This window comes from Mustelus asterias, chromosome 12 (genome assembly GCF_964213995.1).
Source record: "Mustelus asterias chromosome 12, sMusAst1.hap1.1, whole genome shotgun sequence".
Classification (NCBI taxonomy): domain Eukaryota; kingdom Metazoa; phylum Chordata; class Chondrichthyes; order Carcharhiniformes; family Triakidae; genus Mustelus; species Mustelus asterias.
Genome location: NC_135812.1, coordinates 103,587,951 through 103,613,965, shown reverse-complemented (window position 1 = coordinate 103,613,965; position 26,015 = coordinate 103,587,951). Strand labels below are relative to the sequence as shown.

General features: G+C 42.3%; 1 protein-coding gene across 1 annotated transcript in view; it reads left to right on the top strand.

Annotated features, from left to right (window-relative positions):
• nol11 (nucleolar protein 11) overlaps positions 1–25,663 on the top strand; it is a 28,270-nt gene extending 2,607 nt beyond the window's left edge. Inside the window, exons 3-18 of the mRNA XM_078225779.1 lie at positions 1,895–1,951; positions 4,063–4,211; positions 5,164–5,221; positions 6,490–6,631; positions 8,117–8,314; positions 9,276–9,352; positions 10,082–10,205; positions 10,808–10,899; positions 13,265–13,342; positions 14,893–15,077; positions 16,754–16,879; positions 17,635–17,865; positions 20,212–20,290; positions 21,094–21,186; positions 22,848–22,955; positions 25,509–25,663. Of these exons, the coding sequence (XP_078081905.1) occupies positions 1,895–1,951; positions 4,063–4,211; positions 5,164–5,221; positions 6,490–6,631; positions 8,117–8,314; positions 9,276–9,352; positions 10,082–10,205; positions 10,808–10,899; positions 13,265–13,342; positions 14,893–15,077; positions 16,754–16,879; positions 17,635–17,865; positions 20,212–20,290; positions 21,094–21,186; positions 22,848–22,955; positions 25,509–25,622 (1,911 nt within the window). The 3' untranslated portion in view covers positions 25,623–25,663. The remainder of the gene's footprint in view (positions 1–1,894; positions 1,952–4,062; positions 4,212–5,163; positions 5,222–6,489; positions 6,632–8,116; positions 8,315–9,275; positions 9,353–10,081; positions 10,206–10,807; positions 10,900–13,264; positions 13,343–14,892; positions 15,078–16,753; positions 16,880–17,634; positions 17,866–20,211; positions 20,291–21,093; positions 21,187–22,847; positions 22,956–25,508) is intronic.
• The last annotated feature ends 352 nt before the right edge of the window (positions 25,664–26,015 follow it).

Below are 26,015 nucleotides of genomic sequence, written 5' to 3'. Positions count from 1 at the left end.
TGACCACAAAACAGAAAGTGCCTTACAGCCAATTAAATACTTTTGAATTGTAGTTACTGTTGTATTTGTAAGTAACATTAGCAGCTTGGAGCAACTGTGTGTGTGCTTGAATGCATGTGTTGCACTCCCACCTGGATCTCCTACACAACTGGGCTGTATGAACCAAGGTGCAATAACAATAGCTTGCGTTTGCATAGTTTTATTAATGTAGAAGAATATCCCAAAAGTGCAATCAGATGAAAAACAGAAGTTACTTCTGGTTGCAGATGGATACTGTAGTGTTTGAAATGGAAATTGGTAAATTTGCCATAAGACATAGGAGCAGAATTAGGCCACTCGGCCCATCAAATCTGCTCTGCCATTCTATCATGGCTGATTTTTTTCTCACCCCCATTCTTCTGCCTTTTCCCCATAATTCCTGATCCCCTTATCAATCAAGAACCTATCTATCTCTGTCTTAAAGACTGTCAATGACCTGGCCTCCACAGCCTTCTGCGGCAAAGAGTTCCACAGATTTGCCACACTCTGGCTGAAGAAATTCCTCCTCATCTCTGTTTTAAAGGATCATCCCTTTTAGCCTGAGGTTGTGCTCTCTGGTTCTAGTTTTTCCAATAGTGGAAACATCCTCTCCACGTCTACTCTATCCAGGCCTTGCCGTATCCTCTAAGTTTCAATAAGATCCCCCTCATCCTTCTAAACTCCATCCGTACAGACCCAGAGTCCTCAACCATTCCTCATTCGACAAGCTCTTCATTCCAGGGATCATTCTTGTGAATCTCTTCTGGACCCTTTCCAAGGCCAGCACATCCTTCCTTAGATATGGGGTCCAAAACTGCTCACAATACTCCAAATGAGGTCTGACCAGAGCCTTATACAGCCGTTTTAAAAATTTCAGTATTCCTCCTTTTGAGGGCAGCACGGTAGCACAGTGGTTAGCACTGCTGCTTCACAGCTCCAGGGACCTGGGTTCGATTCCTGGCTTGGGTCACTGTCTGTGTGGAGTTTGCACGTTCTCCTCGTGTCTGCGTGGGTTTCCTCCAGGTGCTCCGGTTTCCTCCCACAGTCCAAAGATGTGCGGGTTAGGTTGATTGGCCATGCTAAAATTGCCCCTTAGTGTCCTGGGGTGCGTAGGTTAGAGGGATTAGTGGGTAAAATATGTAGGGATATGGGGGTAGGGCCTGGGTGGGATTGTGGTCGGTGCAGACTCGATGGGCTGAATGGCCTCTTTCTGTACTGTAGGGTTTCTATGATTCCTTTTATGACCTTTAATGTTTCTTACTGTTGTTTCTCAATTTCCTCATCCAGGACAAATTACTATTTTCTCTTAATTTTCTATAGTTCATTTTTTTTGATTTGGAACTATGTGATCTGTTTTTTGGTTTAATTGTCTTTCCCAAGTGAGACCGGAGTCAGGTTGCACCCAAGTAAATCTCATCCCATCACCCCATTATGTGACCCAGGATCAAATCCAATCTGGACTGATGGATGAAAGCTCTGTGACAACTACAAGGGAGTTTTTTGATGTGTTTGCGCTGTTGCCTGGTGACCAAGGATCAATAGTTCAGACTCGCCAGAATTTGGCACAGATTGGTTAACTCAGTGAGATAGATAGATGGTGAATAATGGTTTGTGTGGGGCTCTTCAGCATCATGAATTACTACCGTCTAAGACTGTGGCAGGGCAGTTTGGACACCAACTCTGCATCTCGTCAATTCCACACCTAGCTTAGAAGTGCTTAATGCTAGCAACAGATGCCAAGAATGAATGGCCTTAATAATCGCTTTGTCCTTGTGCTCATGAATATGTACCTAAAGAGAAACTAATTGCATTCAGGTTGGGCTGCACATGGTAAGCAATGTGTAACGTTAACATTTTTAATCTCATTGCCTTCTAGGTTTTAAGGATTTGGAAGGATGAAGATGTCAATCTGGAAAAATCATTTAAAGCAACAGTAAGTTGAGAATCACATGAATTCACTTTACATAAAGAACAAAGGAACATAATCCTGATTCATAAAGTAACATTCATCATTTCAAATGGGTACTTCTAAAAAGCTTTGTGCTCCCTCACACCGCCAGGGACCTGGGTTTGATTCCAGCCTTAGTGACTGTCGGTGGAGTCTGCACATTCTCCCCGTGACTGCATGGGTTTCCTCTGGGTGCTCCGGTTTCCTCCCACACTCCAAAGATGCGCATGTTGGGTGGATTAGCCTTGTGGCAGATGGAGTGTTGGCCTTTGTCTCAATAGCGCTGGAAACACAAAAGGATGAAAGTTAGGTTACAGCTATATCGAGCACCAATTAAACTCCATCTGTAGTACTGTGTTCAGACACCACACCCCAAAAAGGATGGGATTTGGTGCAGGTTCACTAGAATGATACAAGGGTGAAAAGGTTTAAGTTACAAGAACTGATTGGCCATGTTAGGTTTGTGTTTTCTTAAGTTTGTTAAAGTTCATTTATTATTAGTGTCATAAGTAGGCTTCCGTTAACACTGCAATGAAGTTACTGTGAAAATTCCTAGTTGCCACACTCCGGCGCCTGTTCGGTTACACTGAGGAATAATTTAGCACGGCCAATGCACCCTAACCAGCACGTCTTTCCGACTGTACAGAAGATTATGGAATTATCTAATTGAGGTGTTTAAGATGATTAAACGATTTGAGATGGTAGAGAGATTAATTATTTCCTATGGTGAGGGAGTCCAGAACAGGGGGCTGTCACCTTTAAATTAGCATTAAACTGGGCAGGGATGATGTCAGGAAGTACTACACACAAAGGGCAATGGAAATCTTTCCTCTTGTCCCCCTCCCAAAAAAATATATATTGAGGGCTGGAGACGTCAGTTGATGATTTCAAATCTGAAATTGATAGAGTTTTGTTCGGCAGGGTGATTCAGGGTCAAGGTGAGTTGATGGTGTTAAGCTGTACATCATCCGTGATCTAACTGTGTGCTGGAACAAGCTTAAGGAACTAAAATGCCTACTCTATTCTTCAACATCCAGTGTACTGCCTGAGCATGCTTTCTGTCAGCTTCTTTCCTTTCAGTTGTGGGTTAGTTGGCCAGGTGCAGTTGCAGACTCTGACCACTGTGTGGCACTTCCAAACCTTAGGCAGTATCAGCTCAAAACAATCCCAAGTGATTTGCCTCAGAAAATTACTTTTGTTTAAACCTTTATATTGGAGCTTCAAGATTTCAGTTACTCGTGGACGGGAGGGAAAGGGCGCCTAGATTATTTTTCTCCTGCAAAGCACTTTTTAATCAACGTGGGAACAAAGTAGCCAGAGATTATCCAATCAGAATGACAAGTTTGCATTAAAAGTTTTGAAGTGTGAATTTATAATTGGGGAAGAAGCTGATAAAATAGAGTGACACTCGGGGGTGAAATTATGCAGACAGGGAGGCAATATTTAAAATCTATTCTGGCTTCTATGCATGTGCACACATGTTCAATTCCTGTGTCATACATGTAAACTTCCGTATCACTTTCAAAAGTAATGTCATTAACCAGTCATTTCAAACTAGAGGAAACTTGCTCAGGAAGAGAAAGAATGTAATTGGCCTCGGGAAGAAATGCGTATGAAGGAACCAATCGTGCAAGTGTGACAAAGAAACTGAACTAGCAACAGAAAATAACTGAGCGGGATCCATCTTATTCTATCTTAGTTTATGTATAATCCACTTAGTCGCCTTTATACATTGTTTAGCTTTTAGAATCATAGAATCCCTCTGCTGCAGAAAGAGGCCATTCGACTCTGCACCGACCACAATCCCACCCAACCCCCATCTCCGTAACCCCCACATAGTTGCCCTGTTAGTGCCCCTGACACTAGTGGCAATTTAGCATGGCCAATCAATCTGATTGTTCTGAAAACCTGTTGCAAGATCGTGCTGCTCAGCCTTTGTGCTTGTGATCATGTTACCGAAACATGATTGGAGAAAATGCCTCATTTTGTTTGTTTTCTTTTATGGTAGTAATTGGAGAAGATGTTTGTGCTGTGGGTCTAAGAGGAAATGGAAGTCAATATTAATCTTTCTGATTCTTTCTTCCAATGCACCTTAGTTAGCAGCTGACATCTACCAGATACACACACTACCTGACACAGAACCTCTGGTGCTTTTTGAAGGAGGAAGCGTGAGACAACTTGATGTTCTTCTGTCAGCTCCACAACAGGAAATTGAAAGTGTCCTATCAAAAGGTGAAGTCATCAGGTTCGTATCCGTAGTCATATCAAGCAAGTGAGAGCTAAAGAAAAACTTATTTCCATAACATTTATTTATTTTGTGTTCATCTCTTAATTTTTGTTTTTGAGTCTCACAACACCAGGTTAAAATCCAACAGGTTTATTGGAATCAGAAGCTTTTGGAGCCCTGCTCCTTCACCTGGTGTTGTGAAACTTGTTACTGTGCCCACCCCAGTCCAACGCCGGCATCTCCACATCTTTGTTTTGGAGGAACATTGTGAATTCAGATTGAAAAATGATCAAGGTTTACTTGCACTTTTGTGAGGAGATGGATGAGCAGATAAATGATTGCTGAGAATTGCGCTCTTTCGCTGATGTGGTGGATACATGCACTGAGCAGTTTGGTAGTTGGCTATATGGCATAAGAAGGACCCTATCTTAATTCTTGATCAGTGCTAACTTTGTTAATCTCAGCAGGATGCAGTTCCTCCTCAGGAGCTAACAGCTCCCTGCTACCTTGCCCAACTGGCATCTGCTCATTCAGCAATGAAGTGCATCCAGCCCAGCTAGCTGTCCTCAGGAAGCAGACCTGCATTCCCACTGGATTGCAGTCATCAGCAGGAACCCTGCTGGTATTGCCAACAGCACCCAATTGTTGTCCCTGCAGAAATGGAATAACTCAACAATCATCTATCATCCTCCCAGCCCTGACACATTTCTGTTCACCTTCCTTAATATACACAGCTGCTAATAGATGACACTGAGTAAATTACAAAGCAGTGATCTGATCTTGTGTTCATAAGGTGTCATAAACCATATCAAAGTTGAACGATTTATGGAATTGACCTGGGTGAGACTTGATAATTCTTTAAATTTAATTATAGATTTCTGTCACCTATGAAATTCTTTTCAAATAACAATTGTAGCAGTCAGTTTTGTTTGAAGTTTTCAGATTAATATATAATCTATTTTATTTATAGGTGGAGTGATGTGTTACTGGAAGCAGGGAGTCCTGTTATATTGTTTGTCACTGAAAAGGTATGGATGTACATTGGATTAATACTGGCACCTCATTTACTGGCATAAATATCAGCCCCTCACACCACTGCTGTACTGGCAGTGTGTGCTCACATACACATAAACCGTACCAAAGGTGCATGACAGAAACCTGCCAAGACTTGTGCAGCACTACCTCCCAAACCATCAGCCTTCTCCACTTAGAAGAACTAAGGGCAACGGATGCAAGGGAACACTCCCAAGATTCCCTCCAAATCGCACACCATTGGGACTTGGTCAGGTCGCCAATCCTTCACTGTCACTGGGTCAAAATTCCAGAACTCCTTCCCTAACAGCATTGTGGAGCGCCTACACTGTCACCTTCAGAGTGAAATAATTAGTGTCAACAATGTGCAGAACCAATGAATAGTTCTCCTTGATTCTTCACTTTGAATAAGATGGGGGTGCATGATAGTGGTCGTCAGATTGTTTCATGCTAGGAAATGACATGTTATGCCCCCTGCTTTTATCCATCTTCCAGTTGTTCCTCGTGTCAATCTGGGAGCGCTCAAGCCTGAACTTTGATTACTCAATTTTACAGAAGTTTGTTCTATTTTGAGGCAAGAAAAGGCTGAAAGTTAATACTTGTCAAATTGTACCAATTTTCCCCAGTAGAATTTCCCCCTCCCCCACCTCCGTAACCACATTGAACCTCGTTGTTCTATTCCATCTTAAAACTGAGCATTCTTTCAGACTATCAAATGACTGATACTCTAATGTTGAGATATATTTCAATGTGTTGATACAACTGTAAATTATGTATTTAATTCTAATTTTATTCGTCGCTAAATGCTTCATTTGCTCATTGCAATCCCTGTTCCCAGTAAGTTATAACTGCAAGTGAGATGAGACTAATGACCTAACATCAGTAGTAATTGTTTTGAGGTTTTGTTTTTATCGTTCGGACAGCGCAATGCTGAAATCAAAAAGGGCTCGCTCCCTAATCTTAGCCAGGTCACTTTGCATCGACCTTTTTAGGGGAATATTACTAAAGAATTAGGAAGAGGCTACCTGTCAGTCTCCTAATGGGAAAGATCTGTGGCGGCCTATTCGAGAAGGTAACACATGGAAATCGTATCCCTTGGTTTAGAGTGTTGTGCGATTAGGTGGTTCGATACTAGTTTCTACCTTTTCCACTCTGCAATCGTTTGCCCTCAGTTTGGGTGGGTAGAAGCTTATTTGATGAATGTTTGCTTTCGGAAGTAGAGTTTTTAATATTTGAATGGTTCAAAGGTTCTTTTTATTTATAGGATGGGTCGTTCCATCTGTGTGCACAGAAACTGAACCCCAATGTATGTTACAAATTTAAACTGGATTCGGGAGACAAGAATGTCCGTCCCCTGAGCTTTGTGCTTTGCTCTAAGCAAGAGGGCGTCATCCTGATGTGTTTATGTAAGTTGCATTCAATTTATTAAATAAAGAATTGACTTAAATAAAGAATGCTTTACAAAATGCAAGTATGTGGTTTTATAGTTTAACTTTTGGTAGCTAACAGGGGATGTGTGCCTTACTTATATTTGATGATCAGTAGGCATTTAAGAACAGCTACAGTACTGTAGCTTCTGAAACTATTCTTGCGTTGTTGTACTGCAAATGGTTTTGTGATACTGATGCAGCTTGTATAAAAGACACCTCCTGTCTGCCTCGCAGTACCCCCTGAAATTTGGAGCACTGTTTGGAGCACTATGACCGACATATTTCATGTGAGATTGCAATCGTTTTATTATGGATCTATTGCAAATTGTTAACAGTCCAGGTCCACTGGTGGCAGGTGGTATTGGGCTCAGTCTGTAGCTAGGGTTAGTACAGTTGACAGTGTTATGCAGGAAGCAACACAACTAGTGAGTGATCAGACCTCACTCTTGGAGGGCCTGGACAGGAGATTTGCACTGTTATTGGGATAAGTCCGAAACAAGAACGACAGTGTGACAATTCTAATCATTCCAAGGGGATAGGACCATTTGCTGTGTTACTGTCACTGCAGCCATCAAATCCCACCACAGGCTCAACTGAGAGCTCTGCACTGCTATTGCCAAACTAGCTAGCCTGTCACGAGGTCATTCTCAATAACAGCTAACTCTGGAATAGAATTAGGATGTCAGATCCCTTCAGTCTTGTATTTCAAATTGTGACAAACTTTATCAGATACTTTCAATATGATGCTCAAGGTGCCATTTCTGTCCAACTGCAGAGAATATCTAGGATCCCACAGGATTGTGCCATGTTCCAAATGGTACATCAATTATCGACTATCATTGAAATGGCAAAGATGATTGTAGATAGCTTCTCAAAAATTATCAGTGACGCACTTTGCAGCAGAGACCAGACATTGAAGGAACCTTTGATTTACCCAAATTAAACCATTTATCCCACACTTTCACCTGGCACAAGCGAATTGCAGCATCTGTGCTGCTATGTGGTAATTGTGGGGGTGGCACAATAGTTAACACTGCTGTCTCTCAGCGGCGGGGACCCAGGGTTCGATTCCCGGCTTGGGTCAGTGTGTGGAGTCTGCGCATTCTCCCCATGTCTGCATGGGTTTCCTCTGGGTTTCCTGCCACAGTCCGAAAGATGTGCTGGCTAGGTGAACTGGTCATGCTAAGTTCTCCCTCAGTGTACCCGAAAAGGCGCCAGAGTGTGGCGACATGGGGATTTTCACAGTAACTTCATTGCGTGTGTTAATGTAAACCTACTTGTGACACTAATAAATAAAGTTTAAATTTATTATTTCAGTGCAAAGTATGTGGATCAATTAGAGATCCACTCAATATAGTTTTTCTCCCCCGTAAAGGTGTAACTCATGCTATTGAGTGTATTCAAAAGAAGAATATACAGTGGATGTACTTGTAACTGAAACTCTCCCCTCTTTTCCTATAGATTCCAGTGGCTGTATTTACCAGATGCCATTGTCATTAAACAGAAATTCTACTGAGAAAGAGCAGGTTCTACCACAGTCATTACTGCTAAAGCTGCCAAACTGTGAGACTTCACTAGACCATGCTACGATCCTGATTCTGGATGAGACTCATGTCGCTATATTAGGAGTTCCATATTCGCATCAGTGCACTGTCAAAGGTACCCGTTACAACACAAACACTAATACCACGGAAGAGAATTATTAGCAAACCGGGGAGGAAAGTCATTTTCAAGATGTGTGTGTGGAACTGTGCAATATCAGAAGCGAGTGGGCTGTAGGTTTCTGCCTGAACTGTTTGTGCCAATTTGTCAATTTTGATCTATCTCTGGTGGAAGCCATGAGCACAGAAAGGGGAAATCGCTGCACAGTCGTATTGGATTGATGTCTTTGAGAGCGGCAGTGTGGCAGATCCATCTGGGGCGAGGGAGAAAATAATTCAGCAAGGTGGTATCCACTCTTGCTTCTGTCAAATGTGCATAATTTCTTTTCTGAAAAGCTAATGGAAAATTGTGTCCTTCAGGCTCAGACTGATTATACGAGCAGATTGCAGGTGGTGATAAGAGATGTCACCCGACACCCTCTTCTCCCCAGGACTTGGTTTGTGGTATTTACAGTGGGATTAACAAGCCCCAGGTAAATTCCTGCATCTTTATACTCGGCAGTGTAACTCAAAAATCCATTTAGGAAAGTGAGGTAACAGGTTTATTTTCTGCCCGAGTTCCTTGATCCCTTCTCATTGAAATGATATCAATATGCTCCTCTGGATAGGTTTATACTCTGGGTTAGGTATGGGCTAAACACCAGACTCACTTTAACCGTGTCCTCACTGAGTTCAGAAATTGTTTTCTGTTATCGGAAGGTGGTGCTGCGCTCTCTAGCAGAGGTTACTGGGCTCTGATGCTGCGCTCCCTGGCGGAGGCGGCTGGGCCCCGGTGCTGCGCTCTCTAGCAGAGGTTACTGGGCTCTGATGCTGCGCTCCCTGGCGGAGGCGGCTGGGCCCCGGTGCTGCGCTCTCTAGCAGAGGTTACTGGGCTCTGATGCTGCGCTCCCTGGCGGAGGCGGCTGGGCCCCGGTGCTGCGCTCTCCTCTAGTTTTAAAAAGTGTCTTGTTTTCTTCCAGATTGTTTGAGTATCTGGAACATAAGTTTCCAAACGCTGCAGGTGTGGAAGGAGTTCCCGGAGGGAAGCTGTGGTCAGGTATTTTGCTTTTCTTTGTTGCCTTTAAACGAAGGAGATTTTATTCCTCTATTTATTACTAATCATCAAGGGACAATTGTTCACCAATAATGTCTATCTTGCCTAATGTGTTTTTATCTTTTAAAGCTATTAATCAGAGGCGTCCATGTAGAAAATATTCTGTGAGGTTTGATGCAGTGATGACCTTGATGGGGAGCACTCCTCATTTCCAATCTCACTGCAGGGTTGCCCCTGTGGTATCGAGGTTGCACGAATCCTGTCCCTAATGGTTCCGTTTGCAGGGTGACCCCTGGGGTAGCCAAGCTCCACGTATCCAGTCCTTGATGGTTCCGCTGTCTTTGACTTCAGTCGGTGGAGTATTTGAGACTTACATGGTTCCTTAAAATGGAGAGCCTAGCTTTCCCCACCCCTCAAATCCCAAAACCCATTATGACTCAAATTATCTTCCTCTAATTGCTATGTTCCAGATACTGCCACATGCACTCGTGGCAGGTGTTGGTTCTATGCTTAACCACCTTAATCTGGTTAATAAATAGCAGCAGGTTCCTTTCCCACACTTTTAACTTCTTGACAAGTCAGCCAGTAAGTGGTGGACCTCCATCTTCAGACTTGGGCGTTAATGTGTCGAGGTAGATTTTCCATTGGGCATTTTAAGAAGCATCAGTAAGAAAAGCTCTTGTCAGAATTGCAATGTTTTTTTGTTGAACGTTATGTCTTTTTGTTCTTCAGTTATGGTGTTTCTGTGGGAAACTCTTTGTGCCCCATGGAAAGGTGCTGACTGTGATCCCGTTTACCTGCGAAACCTCTTCTCTGGCTGCTGTTCTTGGCAAACTCAAACAGCCAGATGCTGCAGGTGAGTCACCACTGTTTGAAGGGGGTGGGATTGTGGTCGGTGCAGACTCGATGGGCTGAATTGCCTCCTACTGCAATAGGATTCTATGATTCTAAGTACCAAAATGGAATGATTGTTTTCACCCCATCAATTTTTAACATTGAGTGTTTTGATTTGCGCAGGTGGCAGAAGAACATTTTCTTTGCACTTGTTTTTAAATTGACTCTGCCAACTGTCTGATCTTGGAGCTCTGGTAACAGTTGTTGCACTAGACCGATCTCCTCGATTCTGAGGTGCAGAGGAAGGACATTGGGCAGTCCCTGTTTCTGCTGTATGTGAGGATCATGCCAGAGTTGAATGTGGCACCTTCTGTGTGAAAATAGCCTGCCTCCACACCCTGACAGTTGAATAGTCAATTGAACAAGATAGAACTTACACATTGCAGATTGTCTCAAAGTGCTCCAAAGCCATTGAATCACCAGCATTAAAGGGAAGGTTCTGCCTCTTTCCCTTTCAAATATGTTCAGTGCACACTTAGCTCGCTAATTATCGTTTCAAGTTCATTTGGCGATTGATCAGAACAGCGTACCCATACAGCTTTCTTCTCTTTTCCTCCACCACAGTAAAATCTGTTTCCACCGTTGTGAACTGGAACTCAATGCTTTGTGGCGCACAGTCTGCTGAGCCGGTACCGACTCCAGAATCCAAGAGAAGGGTAAGCATGCTTTCAAATTTGGCTTGGTGTCTTTTGCTATAAGTAAACTTTCTGTAATCAGAAAGAAATAGGAAACGTCTCCCTCTTCATGTAACTATATTTCTGCTCATTTCCAATGTTTCCTCCAGTCACATTGTCTATCACTGTTTCTCCCCAGATGGCTGGCACTTTCACCTCTGAAGCCTTTTGCGTTATTCTCTCTCCTATTTTATACAAGTCTCTCTTAGTTTGTATCTGTTCGCCTGTTCAACTTTTGTCTTTGTGCCTGATGTGCACTTTGCTCTTCCATCTCTATCTCGTGACGTTTTTTTTTCTTTTTGTTTCATTTGCCCTTAAACTCAGACTGTAATTGGATTCTGATGGAGCAGAGGGTCTGTGTGGGCAAGGATCACTTTACCAGTGTTTATCCATTGAAACTGTTGACCAGCTGTCTAGTGTACCAAGGTAGCGCATTAAATAGAAAACACCCTCTCCACACTTATACAATACAATGTAGGTTTACTGAACAAATATCTACTATCATTCATTTCAGAAGGTAAAGAATTCAAATTGATCGAAAACATTGCCACACTCTGGGTATAGAGAGATATGGGCCAAATGTGGGCAATTGGGACTAGCTTATGGGTTTTTTAAAAAAGGGTAGCATGGACAAGTTGGGCCGAAGGGCCTGTTTCCATGCTGTAAACCTCTGTGTGTCTCTCTCTGACTCTGCTTTTCATCTTACAATTTCACCACCAAATGCACAACCAAGTGTTGAGGTCAAATGCAATACAACCGAGTTATCGTTTTGTCTTTTTATTTCCCAATCAGAAATGCAATTTGCCACTTCTGGATTCCCATTCCAGCCAGATGTGGCTAATATTTCGGAGAATGTCATGAGAACAGGCAGCTTAACGGGCTGGGATTCAGCAGTCAACGAGTTCAGGGGAGGGGGGAGATTCTGGTCACCGAACTAAAGGGCTGGGTAATGTTACAATATTTGGATTGGGAAGAGCAGAGAAGCTGAGTAGCTCTGACATTGCCACAGGGCATAAATAGTTTTAAAATACAGGGAATGTTTATAAATAAAAATTTAGGTAGAAAGTTTGAAATATACATTAAGTAAATAAATTGTTGAGGGGGAAGAATGGGCAGAGATATTAATAATTGTTCTTGTGGAACTGATCTGGTTGTGACTGTGATTAAGACACTGACCACAGAACACCATGGATTCATCACCCAGTGGAAAAGGAGATCCACAGTCTAAAGTGCAATACTGCAGTCACAAAACAGTTCGATATATTGTAATATAAAGAGTTGGCAGCGAGGATTAGTGTACGTGGGTTGTTGCTTGGGGCTAATTAAAATATTGGGAGTGGTGTGCTTGTGTGCAAAGCTTTGAAATGTACATATGAAGGTCTTTTAAAGGAGGTAGAAGATTGATAACTGAGGGAGGAGATGTGTAGGGGTGAGAATATATGTGGAAAAAATTCATGGGCGTCAATCAACATCCATGCGCTCTGGTATGTGGAAGTAGCCATGTTGGCCACGTACCAACATCTTCTCGGCCAAAACATACACCTTCCCTGTTTTGTGTTCCTTAGCTAAGTTGTTACCGTCACACAAATACTTTGCATCTCTCCTCTTGTACATGAGCAAGTGTCCAGTGACATGCAGTGTTGCTGACTACAGCCTGTGAGTGTTTTGTTCCTTTGGTCAATCTTCTGATGGAATGCTGTTTTGAAGGGATGCATCAGTTATGTTTGGGTAGTTGGTGCGGTGAGGTTGGTTGTATGTGGGATCGCTCTGTTTCAAGATCCAGACTAATTTTCAGAGCAGGCGCTCAGTACTACCCTGCGATGATGTGAAATTGAGCAAATTGTTCCTTACGTCTGGATAAAGGATGAGTTGCATGGGGAATTGTGCAGATTGGAGCAGGGCAGGGGGTAAAAGATTACATTGGACTGCCAGTCACGTTTTCAATGTAGAGGGCGCCATAATTCCAAACACCATGGACTGTTTCTTGGAAAACAAGCAATAACTGAATTTAGATCCTGTGTTTGTAAATCTGCTGTTTAATTCATACAGTTGGGAAGAAAATTTATCCTAACTCTCTGGTGAGAAACTCAGCAAGCAGATGGATTCCTGATTTTTATACCTTGCCAGTTGAGAGCAATTTTAATCTATCCCGTCACTCAGCGGTTCTGGGGCACTGTTGGTTTTACAGCTCACCTGACTTTGCTCCATTGAAGCCAATAAGTGACACAGGTGAGAGTGTAAAATCAATGTCCTGCCCAATTCCATGGATCTCCCACCCAACAAGTTAGGTAGATGTGAATAAGAACTGTTATGCAGATTTTTCTTAACTTTAAATTTTCCGTTGCAGCTCAGAAGCAGGAAAAGTCAAGATCTGAACCCCCAACCACAACCTCTCCCTCTGGATCAATTTCTCACCGAGATTCAGGTAAGCCAGAGATGTAAATAGTTAACTTGTAAAGTGAAGTTTATTTATTAGTCACAAGTAGGCTTACATTAACACTGCAGTGAAGTTACTGCGTAAATTCCAGAGTCACCATATTAGAACCACAGGACCATAGAAATTTACAGCTCAGAAACAGGCCTTTTGGCCCTTCTTGTCTGTGCCGAATCATTTTTTGCCAAGTCCCACTGACCTGCACTTGGACCATATCCCTCCACACCCCTCTCATCCATGAACCCATCCAAGTTTTTCTTAAATGTTAAAAGTGACCCCGCATTTACCACTTTACCCGGCAGCTCATTCCACACTCCCACCACTCTCTGCGTGAAGAAGCCCCCCGTTAATATTCCCTTTAAACTTTTCTCCTTTCACCCTTAATACATTCTGGCGTCTATTCGGGTACACTGAAGGAGAATTTAGCATGGCCAGTGCACCTAACCAGCACATCTTTGGACTGTGGGAGGAAACCAGAGCACCCGGAGGAAACCCACGCAGGCACGGGGAGAACGTGCAAACTCCACATAGGCAGTGACCCAAGCCGGGAATCGAACCCGGGTCCCAGGCGCTGTGAGGCAGCAGTGCTAACCACTATGCCACCGTGTTTCACCCTGGAGCTGTGTTGTCTTTTACTCCCTCTTCCATACCCCAGTTTTATTGGCACACAGGGTGTGCACTTAAAAAGATTTTTTATGGCTGAGGCTGTGCTTTGCGGACCGATTTCTTTAAATAAATAGTTGCAAACAGTACGGATGCTTCATTGACACTCCTCACTGCTGCTATAGCAGTCTCTTTTTAACTGCCAGCTAATTACTGTATTCAGTCATGACAGCAACACACAACTTTTCCATGAATTTAGAATACCTAATGTGTTAGTAATTAAATTCCGTCTGACAGGTTTCAGATTTTTAAAGTCTAATTTTGATTCTGTTTGGACTGGTATAAGTATTCCGTTCAATAACATTTTAATGATAGGTCTTTAGTAGGAAAAGAATGGGATTGGTAAACTCATTAATCAGATAGCAGTGCAAAATTAATTTACTTTTTTGTTTCTCGAACAGGTCCTTTGTGGATGTGTACAATCACTCTAATTGAAAATCTTCGTCTTTTAATGAAGCCATTCAAATCCATTTGAATAAAATTAAATTTTACACCCGAAGACTGATTTAATGCAAAATGTCAAACTAGCGGAGCTTCTGCCATTGTTGTAGGCAGGGAGTGTACTCATTGAATAAAGATACCTAATGGTTTAGATGTATATTTTGCTTAGCTGTTAAGGTTAAGCCAATGGCTTCAGCCTCCCACAGCCCGGACAATTCAATCCATTCTGATATCGGTGCCACTTATTTCCATTTGGTCTGTATTTTGAGATGCAGACAATATTGGTGGAGATTGTAAAGAAAGCCCTCTTTTTTTTTGTCCTGGTACTAATGTGTCACAATATTATCCTGGCTTAGCATGGACTACTGCTTATGTATGTTATACATGGGCATTTAATTGTCACTGACCATTGTAATTTATTGTATTTTTTTTTCCAGACTAGTACAAAGGAGACAATAGATCAACAATTAAAGTATTTGTTGAGAAACCTGCAACAATCCAATGCTCAGCTAATTATAGCACAGATTGCTACAACCCTGGTAAGCAGGTGTAAGGCACAGGTGAAGTTCTACCCCCAGAAAGCACTAGAGAGCATTTTAAAGACACAGATGCTTTCTTACAGGTGAGGATTTTCTGTTAAACTCTGCAAATACTATTGTTATTCATGGCATTAATAAAATTATCTAATAGCTAGTGTTGCGAAGTTGAGTAGTTGTAGGTTGGTGTCGGTAAAATTGTAAAACGCTCAGGAAAAAGCATTGCGTCGCTCCTTTAAAAAGGTGATGCCTTTTCTGTGCTCAGGTTAAAAACTGCAAGTACAGATAGTGCCCAAAATGAAACATTTGTATCGGAAGGCCAAGCGGCAGGGTTACCAAGGTAACAGGCTTTCAGGCATTTGAATTATTTGAAGTCAACCAATCAAATTTGAATTAGACACTTGGATACCAAGAACCTATTAAATTTAAATCCAATGGTTTTGGCAACCAAGGACCAACTACTGTGGGGGATATTGATATGTCATCACAGGTATAAAAGGAAGGGGGCAGTGTGACAAAGGAGGAGAGCAACTGCCACTGGCCACAGCTCATAGCTTTTAGCTCAAAGCCTCATCTAGATAGCAAAGAAGAATAAACAGAGAAGGCCCAGTATAATCTGGAAGAGACAACCTGGCTGTAATTTAGAAAATGGCTAAAATTCTATTTTTTGTTAATGAGTGGGAATTGTATTTATCTGAACAGCATTCCATTAGAATCGTGTTTTATTCAGTTTGTTAATAGTTTAGTTAAACTGTTCACTGTTAGTTAGATAAATGAAGTGTTACTTGTTGACGTTAGAGAGAGTGTCAGGGAGTTATTTTGATTTAACCACTAAAAGTTGCTGAAGAGCAGATCGTACCACTTCACACTCACTTTTACAGATGATGAGGGTGAGGTACTCCTCTTTGAGTGGTTAGGTGTTATTCTCAGAGGGGGGATCCACCTCCGCTTCATAACACTAGCAATTATACTGCTGAGGAACCTGAGCTATGGCTCTTGAAGTGGATTTCATGATGGGAGGGGGAGCTTGTATAAATCATAATCAAACCCACCCACTAGTCCTTGTGCTGAAACAGGTGTGTTTGAAATAGTCAATTGGAATCATGAAATGATACAGAACAGAACAACACCAGTCAGCTCATCTTACCTGTGCCGGAAGTTTGAAAGAGCAAATAATTGACTCCTGGTCTCTTGGTCATTCCCTTTGGCAAACTTTTCGATTTGAAAATTTCTCCAATTCCTTTTCAGCAAAATTGCTATTCAATCTGCTTCCTCCAGCACTCTTTCAGGAAGTGAAAGCACTGTATTTAAAACAAAGCTCCAACCTCCCTTTGCTTCTTTTGTCGATTATCTCAAATCTGTGTGCCCTGGTTATCATCAGGAGATAATGAGGAGATTGTATTTCTCTATCTGTTCTATCAAAACTCCATATAATTTTCAATATCTCTAATTCGCAACGCTCATTCTACTTTTGAATGCAAAGTTATCGCATAAAACCAGTCTGAACCCTCAACTTGGTGATTAAGCTTGATTACTTCCCAAGTGCTGAGCCCAGTGTGTGTGTGGTTTTTCTTTTTAACACCACCTCTAAATTCCTTGGTATTTAACCCTATTTGGCCACATGGTTCACATGAGACTTGAGGAGATCTGGGCCACCTAAGCCCATGTCAATTTGCATTCAGTATTGATTGGAGGTTGAGGCTTTATTTTGAAAGTAAGGCAAAAAGTTGCAGTCCTGTAAAATTATAAATTGTTTTTTCAGCTTGTGTCCGGATCTAATGGCAGTTGCCTTGGATGAAGCAGACTATTTCATATTGCAGCTCTGTCTCCAGCACTTCCCCGACATCCCTGAGGCTGTTACATGTGCCTGTTTGAAGCTTTTCCTCAGGTAAGTATTCTTGCTGCAAGAAAGTGTAGGAGATAAATATTTAACCAGTGTTGTTTAAAGTCCTGGCAGATTCACAGGGCTCTCTGACCTGATTTCCAAAATTAGTTCCTGTTGAACTAACGTTTGGGCAGCTTACAAATGGTTAATTTAAGTGCTCTTACAAGCATAAAGTTCAATCAATCCCGTGAAAGCAGTTAATGATTTTTATTTCAAACAGTGGATACTATGCTCTGGAAAGCACGAACACTAGGGTCCTTGGATTTGCTCTAGTCACACAGTACTTTCATTACCCATGCACTTAGACATCTACAATAGCATATCGATTATCAATCCAATTATACTCTGAGCTGGTTGATGCTGGAAGTGTCTGTGTGCATGTATACAATAACCATCCACCCGTCAAAACTCCTGTAAATATGAAGAATGGACTTGTGGGTTCTTCTTCTCCTGGCCTCAATTACGAATGGTAATTTGTAAGAAAGCAGAATGTATTTTAGTAACTGGTGCTGCAGCATTTGCAGAGCTCACGGATCCTGGTTCACACTACAGTTTCCCACGTGGCCAACCCTCGTTGGCAGGAAGTGTCTCATCAGACTGTTCAGCCGGCTGCTTGTAAATTGACCCCAGTTATTTGCCCAGTAAAGCTTCCTAAACATACTTCAAGTTGTTATTTTTGCATTCACTCTTGCCATTATTCTGCAAATGGAAATTCAAGGTGGTTGAAGTAGTTTGTTTTTGTTTTAATTTTCCTTTAGTGTCAATGATTCAGATCTGGAAAAGATCGCCTTAGATTTGGGCAGCGTGGCCTCCTATGTTGAATTAGGTCAGCGTTCTTCAAAAGCAGAAGAGAAAATGGAGATTGTAGAGAATGGCTTCAGTCCAGTTTTACTGGAAGAGGACAGCTATGATGGAAAAAAAACCAATGACCCGTTGCAGGCTGATGGAAAATTCACATGTCCAGTCAGCCTTAAAAGGGCAGTTTTGCTGTATCTTTTACCCATGTCAAAAAACGTAAAAGAATGTCATATCTCAGGATCTTTGCTTTGCCTTTGAAATTGTTTAGATTGTGATGTGCTAAAGCAGGGATTTGGCCACAGATTTACTTGTCAGTGAAATATGACTGGATATTTGTGAATGTTTTATTCCTTGTAACGACCAAATTTCCTCCTCGCATCATCCCCAACAAAGAAGGCAAGCAGGTTACTCAAAGGTTTTCCAGCAATCAGCTGCTGGGAGGAGTGTCAGAGCAACACTGGGTGATTTGGCTGCCTCCAGGCAAGAACCTGTCTTGCTGCTTGTCTTGTCAGTTTGTGTCAGCAAAAGTCAATGAAGCAGTGTAAGGAATCGTGAGGTGAGCCATTCCTCTGCCACAACAGTTTTGTAGAAACGTAGAAAATAGGCATGGGAGGAGGCCATTCGGCCCTTCGAGCCTGCTCCGCCATTCAATACGATCATGGCTGATCGTGCATTTCAGTATCCCACTCCCGCTTTCTCTCCATACCCCTTAATCCCTTTCCCACAAGGGCCACGTCCACCTCCCTCTTGAACATATCTAATGAACTGGCCCCAACAGCTTTCTGTAGCAGAGAATTCCACAGGTTCAGAACCCTGAGTGAAGAAGTTCTTCCTCATCTCAGTCCTGAATGGCTTACCTCTTAGACTGTGACCCCTCGTTCTGCACTTCCCCAACATCGGGAACATTCTTCCCACATCCAGCCTGTCCAGTCCCTTCAGGATTTTATATGTTTCTATGAGATCCCCTCTCATTCTTCGAAATTCCAGTGAGTACAAGCCCAGTCGATCCAGTCCAATAGGTTCACAGAATGGAAACAGGCCCTTCGGCCCAACTTATCAGTGCTGCCCTTTTCTCTCTGAAGTCTCTCTTCATGTGTCGATCCTGCCATTCCAGGAATCAACCTGGTGAACCTTCGCTGGACTCCCCCAATAGCAAGAATGTCCTTCCTCAGACTAGTAGACCAAAACTGCACACAATACTCAAGGTGTGGCCACACCAGGGCCCTGTATAACTGCAGCAAGACATCCTTATTCCTATACTCAGATTCTCTTGCTATGAAGGCCAGCGTGCCATTAGCTTTCCTAACTGTACTTGAATACCAACCTTCAATGACTGTTCCACTGTGACACCCCGGGGCCACATTGCACTTCCCCTTTTCCTAAACTGCCACCATTCAGATAATCTTCTTGCTAATTATTTTTGTACTTTCCACCTGGGATGCTGTTTGGTTGAACTGTGGAACATGAGGCAGCCTTGCAACGTCCTCTTAGCATCTGACTTGAGCAGCAGTGCAGAAACCTGGGGGTGGATTACTCTCCACTCCTCACTGCAGGTGGTGTATGACCTAGAAACTAGAGGAAGATGCAATAGAATGAAAGCTTTCACACACACCTTTTAGAAACAGCTGAAGCAGAAGATAGGTTGCTGGATGTTTCCAGTGGTAATTAAATGCTGTTTTCTGTCTTGTTGCTCTGAGATGTGGGCCACTATAAGGCATTTGGACCCACTTCTACTTCCTTACACGTACGATTCAAATGTCTGTGCTGTCAAAAACAAAGAAGGGTGGATCCTGATCGCTGGAGGAACCTAATCTTTTAACATCAATGATTTTGCAGTCATTGTGTGAAATCACAAGATTAAAATATTTCACATAATACAGCAGGGGTTAGATTGTGTTTAGATGGTCAGTTTATTCAGCCGAACTTAACCAAAAGTTATTTTTTTCTTCTGTGGTTCCAGCAGGCCAAATCGTACAAAAGTGTTGGATAGACCCATTCGATTACTAAAATGTAATATAGCTTGTGACCATTGCAAGCAGCTAATTGGAGGAAAGATTTCTCTAGGCTAGACCAATCAAACATGGTGGCCCAGGTGAGCCAATCAGATAGAATCCCTACAGTGCAGAAGGAGGCCATTCGGCCCATTATGTCTGCACCGACCACAATCCCACCCAGGCCCTATCCCCATAACCCTCATTTACACTGCTAGTTCCCTTGACACTAGGGTCAATTTAACCCAATCTAACCTGCACAGCTTTGGAGTGTGGGAGGAAACTGGAGCATCCGGAGGAAACCCACGCAGACACGGGGAGAATACGTTAAACTCCACATAAACAGTGACCCAAGGCCAGAATTGAACCCGGGTCCCTGGCGCTGTGAGGCAGCGATGCTAACCACTGTGCTGCCCTAGTGATAGTTTCAAATATTGATTTTAATATATTGTGAGACTCTTTTACATTGACCTTTAATTTTAAGATACCAAGACCTGCTGTTCACCTAAATGTTAGTACAAAGCTTTCTTTAACTGAACTGTACAGAAATGAAATTCTGCTGTCCACGTACAGTGAAGCCTTCCTTTTGCCTCGCCTCAAAGATCTTTCTGTTCCTCAAGTGGTGGTAAGTATAGTCCATCCAAAATGCAATGGCCTGTATGTGGAGTTGAGTAGCTGAATTATTTAGTGATTGCAGTCAAGGCAGATTAGTTGGAACCTTGCAGATATTTTTCTGTGTCCGACCTCTGCACGGTGACTCGCTGTAGTGTGGCTGATCTGGATATTATCTGTACTGACCAGGGTGCTCAAGAGAAGTTGGGAACAGAAGTGCTTTGTTTCAGTGACCTGGGGTTGTCTCAGTGGCACCTCTTCACTCATCTTTGAAATAGCTGATCTTTACATCATCTGATTACTTGGGGGGTAATTACCTCCGACGTGAGTTTAAATGGAGGATCTTCCTACTGCCTCACTCTAAATTCATATGCATGGTTTTTAATTCATTGGTTTAAACTGATTTCTCCCTCCAGATATGAAAACGTTTTAATTTTATTTGTTAACAGTGTGGGGTCGGAGGTTGTAATTTTATTACTTTTAGCTTTAGCTTTTAATTTTGCAGCTTTAAGTCAGGTGCTTCTAACTTTCCCGTTTCTGCTCCTGATTTTTACTTACTTGTCTCAAGAAAACTGAAAGCACTGATGATGATGATGATTTTGGTTTGGTTTAAATGTAAGATTGCTAAAATGTAAGCACCAAAGACACATAAGACTTTGCATATCAATGTGCGTAATCTATTGGGTTAGAATGGTGGGCAATGATTTTACTGTATTACTGATTGAGAGGCAAGCGCTTGATCCAACACTGGGTGATGCTGATCTTTGTTCGTTTATGGATATTGTGCACAGGGTGAATAGTCTTTGTCTTCCACAGTTGTTTCTCCGGTATGTGGAGTACCTTTATGCGAAACAGTGTGAATTTATCAGTTTTGAGATTCCAGGGGATAGGATTCCCACAGTTAATCAGGTATGTAAAATCTTAGCTTTCCTATGCTTTACTTGAGTCAGCTGGTGCTGATATAACCGGTTTTGTGTCGATTAGATAGTGTGCTGTTTTCAATCAATTATTTATTAAACAACTGACTTGAGTTTGGGAAAGTGTAAAAGAATTGGTACCTACCCGTTTGAGATACGCTGTAAAAGCAAAAAAATGCAAACCTACAATAGTTCTGTGGGAAAATGTCTGATGGTTAATTCAGGAAAATGGACCTTCACTCAGTCAGAACAACTATGATCTGAACTCAGTTACACGTTTGAACAAAGGGAACCATCTTGGCCAGCTAACAGTCACACATTTTGTGTTGCCAGAGATTGGTCAATGTGGAATTCACTGTCACGTAGATAGCAGAGGCAAATTGCACAAGTACGTTTGAATGGAGGCTCGATAAGTACATGAGGGCGGAAGGATTGGAAGAATGCCAGTCGGGTTAGATTGAGAGGGCTGGGAGGAGGCTAACAGTAACCAGTTGGGCAGGATGGCCTGTTTGTGCTGTAAATTCTATATAGTAACTATACAAACTGAGCAAGTTCAATTCTGCATTGTGCTGAGTAAATATTATAATGGTTCTGGCACTAGACCAGCAGTCGAGAGGTCATTCATACTTCCACCAGGCAGGATATGAAATAACATTTGGCAAATTTGCAGTCTGTGGGCTAGCATCAGAAAAGAGAAACTGGCACCTTGTTGTAAAGATATAAAAAGTTCAACCATATCCTTCCTCTCACTTGTCCCCAGCCCCATCTTTACTCCATGACTGTCTGATTCTTATTGGCTTCTGAATTGCCTGGCAATATGTAGTAATTTGTATAGTGCTGTCAGTGTCGTAACAAGTTTTAAACATGCTTCACAGGAGCAATTATTGAACAGAGTTTAACACCAAGCCACATCGGAGATCTTTTAGATGGGTGACCGAAAATCTTGGTCAAAGATATAGGTCCTGGGATTGGCTTAAAGATGGTGGAGAGGCAGAAAGGTTTGGATGGGCAATTCAAGGCTTTAGAGCCTTCACCTAATCCCTTCCCCAGTGACTCAGGACAAGACTCACTACCACCTATTCAGGGCCACTGAGATTGTAAGATAAACGGATCTTCAATGCCCTCAACCTGAGAAATATAAAACATACAGTGGCACAGTGGTTAGCACTGCTGCCTCTCAGCGCCAGGGACCCAGGTTCAGCTTCGGCTGACTATGGAGTTTGCATGTTCTCCCCATTTCTGCGTGGGCTTCCTCCAGATGCTCTGGTTTCCTCCCACAGTCTGAAGATGTTCAAGTTAGGAGGATTGGCCATGGTAAATGTGTGGGGTTACGGGGATAGGGCTCGGGTAAGATACTCTGTCAGTGAGAATGGTGCAGACTTGATAGGCCGCATGGCTTCCTTCTGCACTGTAGAGATTCTATATTTAAATAGCATAGTGCAATTTGGTAATTAAATGGTTTTATTTATCCTGAACACATGTATTGCAAAGAGAAGCGGTTTGAATGCTTGTGGTGCACCTAGCTCCAAAAACAGCCAGTGGGCCTGAGCCTGTTTGGGGGAAAATGGCCAAATAAAGCTGAATAGAACAACTGCTGGTTACTGTCAATGCTTGGAAATTGTGAACATTAACTGAATACTGGCATTGTTTCAGATCTTGGACTGGATATCTCTGTTGCTGGACGCTCACTTTACAGTGCTGGTGATGGCAACAGAGGCACGCGGGTTAATCACCCACCTCCACAAATTCATCAGATCCCAGGTATGCTCCACATGTGTTGTAAGCACATTTTACGACCTCTGGTACAAGCTAGTATTTGATATCAGATTCACTCTGCAAGGCTTGCTGGAATACAGCGAGTAATCCTCTTGAATATAAATGTTTGCTTGGAACTTGATCCACTTTGTCCAAAAAAAAAACTTGCTTTGGATTGGTATCTAGTGGCCGGAACATTCCATTTCAGTCTGGGAACAGAAGGACGCAGTATGGCCCAAAAATCATTTTTTGGTTTGTTTTAATCTTGCCTTTTCTCCAACTTCCTCTATACTTCTCTCTGTCTCATGTCTCTCTCCTTTCAGTCAATCCTCTCCAATTCAGTCATCTTTTCACAGTATCTTCATTGCCTACTTGTGACACTAGTAAACTGATCTAATCTTGTTCTTGTATTCGCTCCCCGTACCATTTAAGAATAATTTTCAAACAGCTATCCAATTTCCTTTTGAAAGAATAGATTTTGTTTCAATGTTTGAAGGAGAGGTTTCCACTTCTGACGACCCCCTCAGATTGTTTTTCTAACTTTATTCCTTAATTTTTTTTTTTCACCAAATTTATTTCCTCCCTCCACTGTCTCCTTGACTAGTGGATACTGTTCTCAGAATCTTCGAAGATGTCTATCAGTCTGACTTTTAACCTGGCATAGCAAGAATGGCCCATAACACCCTGGCTCCCTAATGTCGGAGTTGGGGAATGTGCCAGGGAATCCCTCTCGGACGTTCCGAGATGAGGGTTTACCTGGCAATTGTCCAGAAGGGCTAACTTGCCCTGGACAATGGTGCTGCACTGGGGACCATCTGACAGTGATTTAAACAGCTAACTTCAGATGGTTCTGCCAGATTTACACTCCTTGGGACTCTGAAAGAGTAAGAAAGGAAAGAACTACTTCTAACTTCAGTGTAACTAGACCCAGACTGAGCCCCAAACAGGACAGCCCCCACCATCTCTACCACCGATGTCTGACTTTGCTGCTGATATCTGAACCCCCACATCCCATTCACTTACCTTAGAAACTTACCTTCTCCCTGGTCTCTTATTTTCAATGGGACACTTAAACTCGCCTGCTTTACCACAGCTAATGCTGTTTGAAAACAAGGGCAGGGGATGTCCTCCTTCGACTTCGCTGCTGGAGCCAGGGAAGAGCTTTGCTGCACAAGCCTCACCCGGTCTGAGTCAGGGAGGCCGGCCGAGGCAGGCACTTGAGAACTTAAGCTCAGGTAAGTTGGTAAACAGTGGCAATCCACTGCTGATGGCCACTCTGAGGAAGTTACGACCAGTGTGCATGCTGGAAATCTGAAAAGTCATTAAGCGCTTTAACCCTCATCTCTAATGAGAGAAAACCTCAACCCCATTTTAGCCCGGTGAACTTAAACTGCACCATTACCAATTATTTTACATCCATTGTTCAGTGACTTAGCCAAAACTGTTAGCAACACTACAAAGACCTCGAACAAAACATTATCACGTGTTTTGTTTACAGTGTCCCTATGATAGAAATCAAAAATTCAGATTGCTGCCTTTATGACCTTATCTACTTGTAGGGTGCCACCTTTTAATCTACTTAACTCTACTCCTTGTTAAACTGTATCATTTTAAGATGCACTTCTTTTTCCCTTTTTACTGTCATTTACCTGCCTATTTTGCTAGTCTGTCTAACCCCCTATATCTTGTAACATTAGCCACAATTTGCTGTACATCCTTCAGTTTGGTGTTTAAGCACTTCCTATTGTTTCCTCCATTTCCAAATCCAGGTTATTTTTGGGTAACTGAAGCCCCCAGCACAGACCCTGAGCAAATACCACCCACCCACCATCGTGTTTCACCTGTGGATCTTCCCTTTGCGCCACCTTGTCCTTTCTGACCTCCAACTCTGTCTTTGTAGATGTATTTCCTTTAATTCCAGGTGTTGTTTTTGCCGTGAGTCTCTTTTCAATAGATTATCAGAGGCTTTTTGTAAAATCCTTATAAACCCATATTTCCCTTAGCAATCCTTTGTCTTCTAAATGTTCTGAGAGATTGAGAAGTTATGGCAGGTGTTTTGGGAATCCATGCTAATGGCTTAACGAACTCTTCTACGGTTCTATGAACTCGTGTTTCTCCAAGTATCAGTTAAGGTGGAAAAAGATGAGGCCAGATGTACAGAATTGGGAGTTAATTGGGATCTATAGTATTGAGCAGCGAGTGAGCGAAGATTTAAAATTTGCCAAGCAGGTGGATGTATTCAATGTGGGTCAGCACTGGTGTGATCTCTCCAGACTGGCTGCCTGAACAGTTTGAGCTGGGATTTGTCCTACCTCGGAATTTGAGGAAAGGCAGAACGAACGATTCTACCTTGAGATTGAGAATAAGGCAGAAATGTTTGTGAGAGGAGCCAGCTCATGAACAGTCACTCCGTCCAAACTACAAAAGCAAAAATATAAGATGTCTACACGTGCTACACACTGGACAAGTACTGAAATGTAATTTGTGATCTTGAGCATGTTCAGAATTACTGCAGCTGCTAATTTTTATCTACCCTTTTTGAACCCCCCTCTCTGGCAGGCTAAACTTTGCTCTCAGCTCAGCAAGATTGAAAGCAGTCTGCAGAATCTACGTCAGCTAAAATCACAGGAGAGTGATGTGCTGTATTCTATTGAAGTGATCAAAATAATTTAGCTTTGTACAAATTTGTTAAATAAATGTGTTTCACCTTTTAATTTGTTTGCTTTGAGTTATATTTATGTGAAAATATTAATTTTCTTCAGATGTATTTTGCTCTGGATTAAATGCTACTTTTCTTATACTCTAAGTTATGTATCTGTTTGTCTTCCTTAGCCCTAACCCTCTTAAAAGAATGCTTGGATGCTCTTGAAGCTAGATATAAGGGAGAAGGGAATAGAAGATTATGCTAATACTGTGATGGTTTTAAATTGAGAAAAGGCAGTTTTACTGAGCTGCAATGTGATTTGACAGAAGTGGACTGGAAATAGCTACTTTAAGGTAAATCGATGTCAGAGCGATGGTAAGCATTCAGTGGAAAGATAGAGGATTCAGAGCAAAGTGAGAGGG